At 38.4% G+C, this 13,749-nt stretch overlaps 1 protein-coding gene across 7 annotated transcripts in view; it reads right to left on the reverse strand.

Annotated features, from left to right (window-relative positions):
- Positions 1–13,335, reverse strand: part of nphp4 (nephronophthisis 4) — a 186,277-nt gene extending 172,942 nt beyond the window's left edge. For 3 of the 7 annotated variants that reach the window (XM_016681299.1, XM_016681301.1, XM_016681298.1), the window contains exons 1-2: positions 13,020–13,334; positions 12,038–12,172 (exon numbers count right to left, since the gene is read on the reverse strand). In XM_016681299.1, the coding sequence (XP_016536785.1) occupies positions 12,038–12,172; positions 13,020–13,169 (285 nt within the window). In that variant the 5' untranslated portion in view covers positions 13,170–13,334. Of the gene's footprint in view, positions 1–12,037; positions 12,173–12,737; positions 12,829–13,019 lie in introns of those variants that run through there. The other 4 variants (XM_007571219.2, XM_016681300.1, XM_016681302.1 and 1 more) reach the window with 4 other exon arrangements.
- Positions 13,336–13,749: the final 414 nt, after the last annotated feature.

The following is a 13,749-nucleotide window of genomic DNA, read 5'->3' on the forward strand; positions in this document are numbered from 1 at the left end:
ATTGAATGAAATTGACAAAAATTATTAAAATGTTCAGTCTGACATAGGAGAAAGAAATGTGAAAAAAAGTACTCATAAGTTCTACATGAAATTAGGATATACATTAAAATGTAAATGTTTTAAAGGAGGTCAAACCTTACCACAGATATCATACAAAGAAAACACAAAGCTTGAGCAATGTTGCCAAAGGTTCTTATTTCATTTTAAATCAAGTTTGTTACACTAACAGTCTTACTAGTTGTTAACATCAAAACTGGTTTCAGTTCCAGAAAATGACAATATACAGAATATAAGAAATCTGTAAACAACAAAAAAATCATCTAAATTTTTGCTTCAGTCCCCCTAATGTCCAAAGTTCTCCATCTGATTCAAACAAATCTCTACCATCTACAATTTTGCCAACAAGAAACTGAAGTGCTGGCTGGGTAATTTTTTACTTTGTAACAGAGGTTTTGATCTCCTGTTATTGCTAAACTCTGAGTGAAATGTTTCACAGTCTTTGGGTGCTGGCTGAACGGTGGAGGGGCAACATAATGCTGCGGGATGGCAACAAGGAAAGAAAACAGTGTCTCCGTGCCAGACTTCAGACACAAAGAGGCAAAGATGGAATTGACACGTCAAAGCCAGGAACAACAAAGTACAAGACAGGCAGAATCTTTTTCTTTTCCCTCAGTCTCAACACGCGCCCACACACAAACAGGCAGCGCAGACCCCAGGGAGAGCTGATAGCAGAAATATTGGGACGAGCTTGCTGTGTGTGGATCTCTCGTATGTGTGTTTTAGAATCCGAGAGTTTGCGTGTTGATGTGATAGGGAGAGGGGACAGGAAGAGAAGAAGAAGACAGGCATGGAGAAAGAACAGTCAAATGCAAGGCAAGTATGAATACGCAGCACACACTAAAAATGAACACACACACACAGCTAAAACCTCCTTGAGGCTGTCATCTCTCTCTGTCACCTCAGCAGTAGCTCTTGTGGGCCCTTCAGTTCCTTTGATTGTGCATACACACACCCACAGTGTATAGCTGTGTATTAGGGGATGTGCCACTCCACTGTGTAAAGCTGTTAAGCAGCAGCTGCTCCACGATGTGTTTGGTCCCTGTGGAACTGAAATATTGATCAGTTCTCAAGCAAGGCGTGTAGTCTTCAACCCCATCGTCCCCATGTATAATTGAAGTGTATATCTTTTAGTGTGGAATGCCAGTTGGGAGAAGGAATTAAGCACAGAGGTAGGCTGGAGAGGGGTCCTTGTGCTATGGAAGCTCCTTTGTCCATCAATCATGTGACCTTTTGCACAGGCGGTTTTCATGCTCAGCGAAGCGCCGTGAATTGGAAGAGAAAGGGAACAGAACAGACTCAGATTCGATCTAGGTTGATGATTTACAGCCAGACATTTATCTGAGCACTTAGCAGCTCTGAATAAAGAATGACAAATTCCTCCAGAGCATTTTGGGCAAGAGAGCTTTGACCCAGGACAAAAATATCTATAAACCTCATGAAAAGATCAAAACTAAAAAGACATCTGTTCACCTAGTTATTTTTTCCATCTTGATTGGAAGTTGAGCTTGGAAAAATGACTTGAATGTTTCAATTGATGCCATCTTCTTTCAGCTGCAGAAAATCACAGTGTATAGTTTGTGCACAAAGTCGGTGTTATGATCATACAGACTACAGGTGCTAAATAAGTTGAATAGCAACTGTCAAAAAAAAGTGGTCTTAGCCAGCACCACAAGGTGTGCCTAATGACATGGACAATAAGTTTGTGAGAAGTAATTTTTGTCAATCTGCGATGCAATAAAAAAATATGCTTGTTTCTAAGCGCACAAATAAAATTTGGTGACATTTTCACATACTTCCAATAAACAAACTGGTTCCAATTCACGGCTTAAGGTACACAAGAGATGTTAAAAAGCTCTGGGGTTTAAAGATACGACACTGGCTCACAGAACAGGTGTAATGAACTCACAAATGCTCTAAGTAACACTGCGCAATAATACAAATGTGTTAGAACATTTAAACAAAAAACAGAAAAATAGAAATGCACATCTTTTTAAAATCCACACTTAATGAATAGGCTAATATCTTTCATCAAATCTCCATTGTTGTAGTGATTACAGAACAACGCTGAGCTGACAAACCAATGGGGTGTAAAATGTAAGCAAAAGTTAAACCAAAGGTTGTGACTGCAACATTAAAACAACTGCACACACTGCTTCACCCTCATTTATCAATGCAAACCAATGGATTATGTGCCGTCATCCTCTGACTGCAAAAAAGAAGCACATAGTAAATTTAAACTGACCAACGTGTGGAGAAAATTCATGGGCCAAGAGGCCCATGGTAACTCTGGGGGAGCTGCTCAGATTCAGAGCTGAGGTGGAAGTACCTGTTTAAGGAGCAGCTATGAGGTATGTCCTCCACAAATCTGTCCTTAGAGTGGTAAGAAATACAGCCACTGAAGTCATGTCTGCAATTTCTCACAACCAACATGAAGCTGTGCTCTGGTAAGATGAGACCAAACCTAAATTATTTAGCCGTCATATAAAACATCACGCTGAACACACCATTCCCATACTGACATGTTGTGGTGGCCACATCATGCTAATGGTTTTCTCCAGCATGGNTAAATCAAGTTTGTTACACTAACAGTCTTACTAGTTGTTAACATCAAAACTGGTTTCAGTTCCAGAAAATGACAATATACAGAATATAAGAAATCTGTAAACAACAAAAAAATCATCTAAATTTTTGCTTCAGTCCCCCTAATGTCCAAAGTTCTCCATCTGATTCAAACAAATCTCTACCATCTACAATTTTGCCAACAAGAAACTGAAGTGCTGGCTGGGTAATTTTTTACTTTGTAACAGAGGTTTTGATCTCCTGTTATTGCTAAACTCTGAGTGAAATGTTTCACAGTCTTTGGGTGCTGGCTGAACGGTGGAGGGGCAACATAATGCTGCGGGATGGCAACAAGGAAAGAAAACAGTGTCTCCGTGCCAGACTTCAGACACAAAGAGGCAAAGATGGAATTGACACGTCAAAGCCAGGAACAACAAAGTACAAGACAGGCAGAATCTTTTTCTTTCCCCTCAGTCTCAACACGCGCCCACACACAAACAGGCAGCGCAGACCCCAGGGAGAGCTGATAGCAGAAATATTGGGACGAGCTTGCTGTGTGTGGATCTCTCGTATGTGTGTTTTAGAATCCGAGAGTTTGCGTGTTGATGTGATAGGGAGAGGGGACAGGAAGAGAAGAAGAAGACAGGCATGGAGAAAGAACAGTCAAATGCAAGGCAAGTATGAATACGCAGCACACACTAAAAATGAACACACACACACAGCTAAAACCTCCTTGAGGCTCTCATCTCTCTCTGTCACCTCAGCAGTAGCTCTTGTGGGCCCTTCAGTTCCTTTGATTGTGCATACACACACCCACAGTGTATAGCTGTGTATTAGGGGATGTGCCACTCCACTGCATAAAGCTGTTAAGCAGCAGCTGCTCCACGATGTGTTTGGTCCCTGTGGAACTGAAATATTGATCAGTTCTCAAGCAAGGCGTGTAGTCTTCAACCCCATCGTCCCCATGTATAATTGAAGTGTATATCTTTTAGTGTGGAATGCCAGTTGGGAGAAGGAATTAAGCACAGAGGTAGACTGGAGACGGGTCCTTGTGCTATGGAAGCTCCTTTGTCCATCAATCATGCGACCTTTTGCACAGGTGGTTTTCATGCTCGGCGAAGCGCCGTGAATTGGAAGAGAAAGGGAACAGAACAGACTCAGATTCGATCTAGGTTGATGATTTACAGCCAGACATTTATCTGAGCACTTAGCAGCTCTGAATAAAGAATGACAAATTCCTCCAGAGCATTTTGGGCAAGAGAGCTTTGACCCAGGACAAAAATATCTATAAACCTCATGAAAAGATCAAAACTAAAAAGACATCTGTTCACCTAGTTATTTTTTCCATCTTGATTGGAAGTTGAGCTTAGAAAAATGTCTTGAATGTTTCAATTGGTGCCATCTTCTTTCAGCTGCAGAAAATCACAGTGTATAGTTTGTGCACAAAGTCGGTGTTATGATCATACAGACTACAGGTGCTAAATAAGTTGAATAGCAATTGTCAAAACATTATTTTTAAGGCAGCTTTTAAGACAAAAAGTGGTCTTAGCCAGCACCACAAGGTGTGCCTAATGATGTGGACAATAAGTGTGTAAGAAGTCATTTTTGTCAATCTGCAATGCAATAAAAAAATATGCTTGTTTCTAAGCGCACAAATAAAATTTGGTGACATTTTCACATACTTCCAATAAACAAACTGGTTCCAATTCACGGCTTAAGGTACACAAGAGATGTTAAAAAGCTCTGGGGTTTAAAGATACGACACTGACTCACAGAACAGGTGTAATGAACTCACAAATGCTCTAAGTAACACTGCGCAATAATATAAATGTGTTAGAACATTTAAACAAAAAACAGAAAAATAGAAATGCACATCTTTTTAAAATCCACACTTAATGAATAGGCTAATATCTTTCATCAAATCTCCATTGTTGTAGTGATTACAGAACAACGCTGAGCTGACGAACCAATGGGGTGTAAAATGTAAGCAAAAGTTAAACCAAAGGTTGTGACTGCAACATTAAAACAACTGCACACACTGCTTCACCCTCATTTATCAATGCAAACCAATGGATTATGTGCCATCATCCTCTGACTGCAAAAAAGAAGCACATAGTAAATTTAAACTGACCAACGTGTGGAGAAAATTCATCATAAAAGTAGCCAAGAGGCCCATGGTAACTCTGGGGGAGCTGCACAGATTCAGAGCTGAGGTAGAAGTACCTGTTTAAGAAGCAGCTATGAGGTATGTCCTCTACAAATCTGTCCTTAGAGTGGTAAGAAATACAGCCACTGAAGTCATGTCTGCAATTTCTCACAACCAACATGAAGAGGAGGGTGATCTGGTAAGATGAGACCAAACCTAAATTATTTAGCCGTCATATAAAACATCACGCTGAACACACCATTCCCATACTGACATGTTGTGGTGGCCACATCATGCTGATGGTTTTCTCCAGCATGGAGAGGGAAGTTGGTCTGGGTTGATGGGATGTTGGATGGTGCAAAACAGTAAAACTGAAAGAAAAGGCTGCAAGTAAAATTGTCACAGGGATATGGGTTCCTTTTTCAGCAGGCTAATGAGACAAAACATGCATGTAGTGCTACAATGGAATGGAAAGCATGTTCATGTGTTAAAATGATGTGAAGTTCAGGCTACAAAGCTGTGCAGATACGCCCAAAAAGACTTTGAGCTAAAGGTTTTCATACAAAGCACTGACTCAGTTGGGCTGAATACAAGTAAATGTAATACAAGGAATATTTTATTTTATTAAGACATGTATAATTTTTCCCTCCACTTCATAATTGTGTTCTATGTTTTGTCGGGGTATCATATTATAATTGCTATAAAGTACGTTGAAGTTCAGGGTGAAAAAGTTCAATAGGCATTTGAACTTCTGCCATGCACTGTAAGCACCAACTCCTTGAAGAAATTGCCATGGTTTTTGTTATAGAATTATAAAAAAGTCTAAATCTAACATTAAAAACAAATAATAAATGTACCATAATAAAATATTCAGTTTGTCTCTTCTTCAAAACCCTTACTGCAAATGTTTGTTTCTTACCTCCAGGTCTGTAGATTTTAAAAGTAGATTACTAAACATAACAAAAATCATAAATTCAAAAGATTATCACAGAGCAGAGTCCAACTGCAGATATAGATACCCCCGTAGCTACAGGACAACCTAGAGTTAACCTAGAAGTAACAGTTTTAACCCATAAAACAAAATTGAAGCCAAGGAAGGTTATATATTATCTAATGTCTATTCTTTCCGACTGGATTGGAACGGGGGTCCTACAAAAGAACTTGGTAATCACCTGTTCCCTAAACGCAGCAGCAAGGGGCACAGTTCCTTCCTACACAACAGCTGAATGTTCACGCTTGACAAGCTGTGAAACACATGAGCAAAAAAAAATATGGTAGACTGCAAAACACAGTGTATCGCACACAAAAAAAGAAATGCAGCCGAGTTCAAAGAGATTTTCTTTTTTCCTTCAGCTGAACATGTCTTTGCTTTTAGAGAGGGTGGTGAAAAAAATGGAAAGAATGAAAGCTTCTTTGACTGGAGCTTTGTTACAGCAACAGCAGCTTCATTTTGACAACATATTGCGTGCTTTCAGAGAGTGGAAACTCATGCTTTACAGCACAACTGTGACTGAAGCCCCACTTTAAACTAACTCATTTTTATAAAAAAAACAAAAAAAACAAATCCTTACGAAACAAAATTGGAGAAATTGCAGGACTGATGCAAATACTTTCCCCATCGGTAAGATTCTGTCTTCTGCTTTTCACTTCTTTGAAGTCGTGTAATAAGGCTATCTGATGGCTGACGGTTATGTTGATGCATAAGTGAGTGAAGCTAAGTGTTTTTAATCACCATCTGTATCTAAGACATGGCACTCCATCTTGCTGAAGGTTTTTTGTTGTTTATAAAAGGCATAACCCTAGGCTTTTCTTTCAATATTCTAACAGAAAACTTTAATATAAACCTTTAGATGTACTAGTCCTAACTTGAAGCATTTGGAGACCTAGATAAACAGAGGTTTGTGTTGGTCATGAACGGAGCTTGGCCTTTTCCTCCCAAGCCCAGCTGTCGGTCTGATAATGTTGCACATGTGAGAAGAAACCACTGGTTCCCTGTAAAGGCTAGGGAGCTCAAATGGAGTGATCACAGAAAGAGACAATGCAAAAAAGATGCACATTTCTCCCTTTCCTCCTCTTGTTTCTCTTCTCTGTGTACGGACAACACAACATTGCCCTCTGCTGACAAATCTGCAGAGAAGACCAATCTGAAGTGCAATATTTTAACCGCCATTCAAAGGATCTGAGACAAGATTTAATAAAATCTGTAGCAAATTTTATAAAATTTGCAGCAGCCCCTAAAAAAACGAGCATTCCGAAGATTTTGCAACATTAAAATTACTTTGCTTTATTACAATAAGAAAAATCCTGAAACAGTACAGACAATGAAGGTTAAAAATTAACCTCCCGTTTTTTTTTTTTTGTTTGTTTTTTCTTGGGGTGGGGATTTAAACAAAGGTTTGATCTACAGTCAGTGGATTTGATTTCTGCATCTGGTCCATAAAAAAACACTTCAAGGAGACTCAACAAGCCCATGCAGCTTACTTAAAAAATAAACTGCATTTCACTAAAAGAAAAAAAATATATATATATATTTACCATTAAAGGAGCTGATACATAAAGTAACAGAAGCAACGACATCGTAATGATGTCATGAATTCTGGTTAGGGACAAAAAACAGATACAAAAAAATGAAACCGAATTAAAATGGAGCTCCCTCTCTCTCTTTCTGCCTTTAATCACTGCACATCTTTGCTTTTCAGTGGATATTAAAATCAATCCATCATGGCCTGAGTGGGGAGGGAGGTGCAATTTTCAACGTGCTAATGCAGCTTAGGAGTGAATCCCCACCCCACTGACATTATTTGGATATGAAACAGCAATTTGCCACTCATAAACACGAGCATGAGCGTGAGAGCAACGGGCCAAATCTAATAAAAAGAAAAAAAAGAAAAGAAAAAAAAAGCTGCTGCAGCTCTCGCAGCGTGGCAGAGAAAGGGCCAGACCTACTTTATCATCCTTATAGGATATGATGTGGTTTATATTATTATCCTGGATGGATAATGGGATTTAGATGCTGATTGGGATACCAAGTGGATTTTTATAGCGGCTATGACTATTGTGTTGGATCAAAGTAAGGCCGTGCACAGCGAAAATGCTGGATCAAAAGAACATCAAGCAGATGGTGGGTTGGGGGGGAGAAATGGAGAAAACTGATGGTTGCAAAATGGAAATCAGAATGTGCCATAGCTGTGACTCATTTATGCCACTGCTAAAAGATTTTTGCAACACTCTCTTTTTCACTAAAAGATGCGTATTTTACACACAAACACGCTGCAAGGTGAGGAGGCAAATTTGTATCGCCCTCAGTAGGTTTCAAATTCGGGAGCTACAGGGAGGCTCTTCGTTGCTCCGATCCATTTATAAAGCAGTGGGTGACTGGCCTCCAGCCTGGATTCACAGAGACATTCAGATGTTTGAGGGAGAACACAGGCACCCCGCTGCTCCCCAGATATCGGCTCAAATATAACAACATGGAGCCTTCGGATAAATTTTCAACTACACTACGTGGAGCTATGTTTTATTGTTAATATTTGTTGGCTTTTAAAAAAAAATCCTCTGGCAGGCAATGTCAAACTTTATTCGACTTCAAGATGTCAAAATCCTGCCATCAGTTAGACTGCGATTCTGCATCTGACTGGCTTTTTACAGTCACAGAAAAAAAGAATATGTAATCAAAAGAGCTAAACATCTACTTTGTAGCATGTCACCAAAAAAACAAGCAGTTGACTTTTTTTTTTTTAAAAACGGTATTGCGTAAAAAAACAAGGGGGGTTTTCTTTTTCTCTTCTTCCTCCTTTTATGGCACAGATGCAATCTGTGCAGATGGCTTTTCTCAGGCATTTTAGACAACCTGCCACTGTTCTACTATCGATCCATTCCACACTACATCTATGTTCTTTAGGTTACATGAAACAGTACAGACCAGGGCTCTTCAAACTGTGGTTCCTGAGGAAAAAAATAAATAAATAAATAAATAAATCAGAAAAAGTAACAGCCTATGCTAGGGACAAAATTTTAAGATTTCTGTTACCCAAAGCTACAGTGAGTAAGGAGACCAAGGGCCTGATCTTAAAAGGATACAAAGATACTAAATTACTCGTACAAAAGAAAATATTAAATTTCCAGGTGCAATTTGTAGGCGTGTTGTGCATGCAATGGGTTGCATGCACAAAAGCTGAAAGCAATGGTGGTGCTGGAGGCATAGCAATGATTAAAAAAATAATTATAATACATGTCCTTTAAGTATTTCAAAGTCATAAAACATAGTCATAAAAACAAAAACTATTGTTTACCAGACTTTGACTGGGCCATTCTAAGACATGCATATGTTTTGATCTAAGCTATTCCACAGTAGCCTTGCTGTAAGTTAAGGACCTCTGTCCAGTTAGAAGCTGGACCTCCACTCTAACATGAAGTCTAACAGGTTTTCCTCCAGTCTGACTCCACATTTAGCTTCATCCATCTTCTTAATCTCCCCACCACATGATGCTGCTACCACCATGTTTTACCAAGGGATGGCCTGTTAAGGGCAATATGCAGTGTTAGTTTTCTACTACACACAGCACATTGCATGCAAGTAAAAAAACTAGTATGAACTTAAGTTCATACTAGTTCATAATGTTCATGTTATATCCAGTCTGACTGATATAAAATGAAATGTAATGATGAACTTGAGGTGGTATCCACATGAGCCAGCTTTGAACAAATTTGAGCACAATCAATCTTACTGAATGCAGTACACAAATACAGTGATGAAAGTATTTCATCATTAGTAATAAAAATCACTCAAAATGGTAGTGTTATTTATTTATTTTATTTTTCTTTTACAAGCTGTTAATTTTTTCCCCTAAAACTCTTAAATGTACCACCATTTTTAACAGTTTGTTGTTTATAAAGAATAACCTGATAAAAGGGGTTGCTGTGGTGGCGGAGGGGTTAAGCACAACCCACATATGGAGGCCTTAGTCCCCGACACGGCCGCCGCAGATTCAATTCGCGGCCTGGTGACCTTTACCGCATGTCTTCCCCTTTCTTGTCAATTCACTATCAAATAAAGTACACTAAAGCCAACAAACCCTTTAAAACATTACTTGATAAAAGGATTATAAAGCAAACAGTATAGTCTACAAAGACATTGGCGTTTTGACACCATAAAATATTCAACACAATCCAAGTTCCTTATCTAACAGCTTATAAAGACTATAGAAAGGGTTGGGGGAGGAGGGGTTTGTTTGAAATTTACAATAGTATCAATTTGTTAATGCTCATCGCAGGACAAAACAACAACATTGTTGACCATCAGGTTTTTGGTCAGTGGAGAATTAAAATAAATTAAAGAGTGCCATAAAGAATCCTGACATGTAGACGAGGTTTAATTTCTCTGTAGTAGACTTAGTACTAGTTTTTGTATCTCGCATATTTGATTCTTACAACATCCTATTTAGCACTTTCAATAAGTTATGAGGAATTTCATCATCAAAGCACATCTTTCAGAGAGGACATGAGATAGCGTGACATAGAAATGGTTTCTCTGTTTCCTTTGTCTAATGATGATTACACAGTACAAAGGACCAAAGGAATGATGGCGGAGAAATTACAGAGAATGAACAGAGGGAAACCATAGAGGTGGCTCAAAGATTAAAGCTGGGTGTTTTTGAAGATGGGAAGTTTAAAACACCAGCACGGCACAGACAAGTAGTGAGTGTTGGCCATGTGCTGCACCATGGCTGACCTGAAGATGTGGCTATGGTTCTATTTAAAACTGAAAGACGCAGAAAAACTCATTTCCATGCTGAGTGTTTGTCATTATAATGAAGAAAGCATTCTCTCCTCTGAGCAGCATAATCAGCACATCACTAACTAGAAGCTCAAAGTAATGATTTGATTAATCAATTCAACTAATCATCAGTGTACCAGAGCAGAAGTTGTGCTTCAGGCTCATAATAAGAAATTACTCCAGACCGATTTAAAAGTAGCTGTCTACAAGGCTGTTTTTCTAAGCTGCAACTAAATCTACAAACTAAGCTTAAACAATGGTTGCAGAGCTCAGCAGTAGAAATGTCCTGAAAACAGAGGATGTCCAGTATTGTACAAGCAGCAGCAGTAAAGCAAAGTGATACTTTAGGTCCTACTGTACTATTTGGGTCTATTCAAATGTCCAAATTACAACATTTTGAGTTAGGATGTCAGTCTGCCTGCTGAGTGCAGCTCTGAACAGGACAGGGGACATTATTTGCTGTTTACTCTTGGCCAGGACTTTCTTGGAAAATAAGTTTTTAATCCCAGTGGGTTTTACCCTGGTAAAACAACAGTAAAAATCAATACAGGAAACCTCAGCCCCCATATTTCTATGGGTCGGTTGCAATTATGTTTTACTATTCAGATTTTGGATATTAGCACACAAACACTTGACTGTCACTGGGTAGACCATGGAAAGATTCAGTCCATCACAAAGAAGCAATGAACATATAATTAAGGACCAATTTATAAACATTGATTGACTCAATATATATTTGTCTGAATAACCCCAAACACCAGTAGAGAACTCTAATAGCACAGCCAAGATATAAACTAGAAGAAAAAATTTCCTACAATTAAGGAAGGAGTTCCTTTATGCAATAAAGTCTCTAAAACTAAACTTTCCAACATTCTCCAGAACCCAGAGAAGCCTAGCAGGAATGTTTGGCACAATTTATATCAGTTATGCTGCAACAATCTGTGCTGTTCTGTCTTTTTTATTTTTAAAATGAACTCAGCCGGACATGCCACTTTAAAAGTATCAATACACCATTTCAACAGAAACAAAGGAAACCCAAATAAAGGAAAGGTAAAAAAAAAAAAAAGTTAAATGCAGTTTTCAGTGATAATATCTGGGTTTTGTTTCCTTCTGAAAGTTTTAAATATGGAAGTTGTGCAATACAACTTGGATCAATTTTTGGTAATCACCAACGTGATTGCCAAATTGTTGTGATTAGTTTTGTTTATGCTCATATCAGTCTCGAGAGCACAGCAGAATACAATCCAATCATAAATCTTCATATAAAAAGAGTTCAGTTTCAAATCTTTTGAGTAGTAATTAAATAATGGCAGTGCTCAATTAACACAATTAAGGGTTGAATAGCGATTGATTTCAACAAATAATCATTGACTGAATGCATATGAAGACAACATGAGAAGAATTCATTACAGATCCTCAGAGCCCTGCAGCCCATAAATGCTTGGCACTTTGCAGCTGCAGTTATTTCAGTGAAATGTGTTAAGACAAAAAGTTACCTCGTTGAAGGAAATCTTGTTGTTTTTCATCTTTTGGGATGAGCTCTTCCATGTTTTTCCAAAAAAGTGCTGGAGTTTTCTGTCAAACAGAGTCACTCGCAGCTGGTAGGTCACATCTTCCCCAGCTGACAGATCCTGTGGGTCAACAAAAGAAGATGGACAACTAAAAGCTCTTCTAGATGCCTAAAATAATTAAGCGAATTATAAATAAATCATATGAACATGCAATTAGAAGGTAGGAAGCTCTAACCAGTCTGAGCTTAAAATATTTTGCAAAGGAATATGGGCAAAACATTCAGTCTCTAGGCAAGCAAATCAGTAAAAGAAAATCCACAGCCAAACTCAAAAGTATACTTTTAAAATCACCAACTTGGGGGACTGAATACATGCAAAAAAAAGTTTAAAGATTATTATTTTAAAATATGTTAAAAACCACGCATTATTTTTCTTTGACTTCACATTTATGTACTGTTTCAGACCGGTGCACAAATCACACGAAAACACACGGGCGTGTGGTTGTAACGTGTCACAATGTGAAAAAGTTCAAGTGGCATGAAAACCTCTGTAAGTCACAATTTAACACGATTGTGTTTTACAATCGTGTTAAATTGTGGGTCATATTACAGGTCTTTGTGATTATTTTTCTATATAATATCAATAAAAGTGGACTGAAATACACAAAAAAATTGCTGGACCTAACTTGTTTGCTTAAAGCAGTGTTCTCAAACTGCAGTCCTCGAGAGTCAGAGTTTCACAACTTTAGTCCTACACTCTTGAATTAAATGGCTAAACTACCTTGGCAGCATGCATTCAATCTCTACAGAGCTCTGCTAATGAGCTAATATTGGAGCCAGGTGTGCTGAAGCAGAGAAACATCTAAGTTGCAGGAAACCGGCCTTTGAGGACTAGTTTGAGATTACTGGTTTAAACCCAAGAACATTTATGCCATATACAGACACAGAGAACTAATGTTTGGAATTACCTGCGGGAGTTGCGCTACAATAAGCCGGCTGAAGCTGAGCTGAAAGCTGTGGTTAGCGGTGAGGTGGTTCTCCACAGCCAGGCGGACTGTTTGGCTGGACGGGGGAACCAACCGGTTCTTGTGAAACACTTCTTCCCAGCTGTCAGCCATGCTGTTTCACTCTTCTGCCTTCACCAAATCATTATCAATAAAAAGATTTTTTTAAAAACCATAAAATAAAACAAAAAAAAATCTTTAAATTACCTGCGGTTCTACTTTGGAATATAATTTCTCTTATTCAGATTTTCAAACATGCGGCCGCCATGTTGGAAATCCAGCTGTACTATATTTTTTTAGAGGGGTGCGGAACAGTATAAGCATTTTAAAAAGTAGCTTTGCCTGATAAGAAAAACAATCTTATACTAATACTAATTAGCTTAAATGCTACAATATAACACAATGTGTTTCAAAGAAAGAATTATCACGAAAAAATAAATTTTGCAATTGGGGTGTTTAGCCGGTCTTAACCTGTTCTTTGGTAGAGCCCACCGTGCTGCGTCAGTTGCCATGGTAATAATGTGATCTGATATTTAACAGAATATTACAAGCGAATGCTGAGTAAGTAAATATAACACACACATTCCCATCTGCAGTCCCTTGACAGCTTACAAAAATAAAATAAAACATAAAATATAACACTACAAGTTGCTTTCTAATCAAAACACAAAACCTCGTAGAGACTTACTGGCGC

This window comes from Poecilia formosa, unplaced genomic scaffold (assembly GCF_000485575.1).
Source record: "Poecilia formosa unplaced genomic scaffold, Poecilia_formosa-5.1.2 Scaffold276, whole genome shotgun sequence".
In the NCBI taxonomy this organism is placed as follows: Eukaryota; Metazoa; Chordata; class Actinopteri; order Cyprinodontiformes; family Poeciliidae; genus Poecilia; species Poecilia formosa.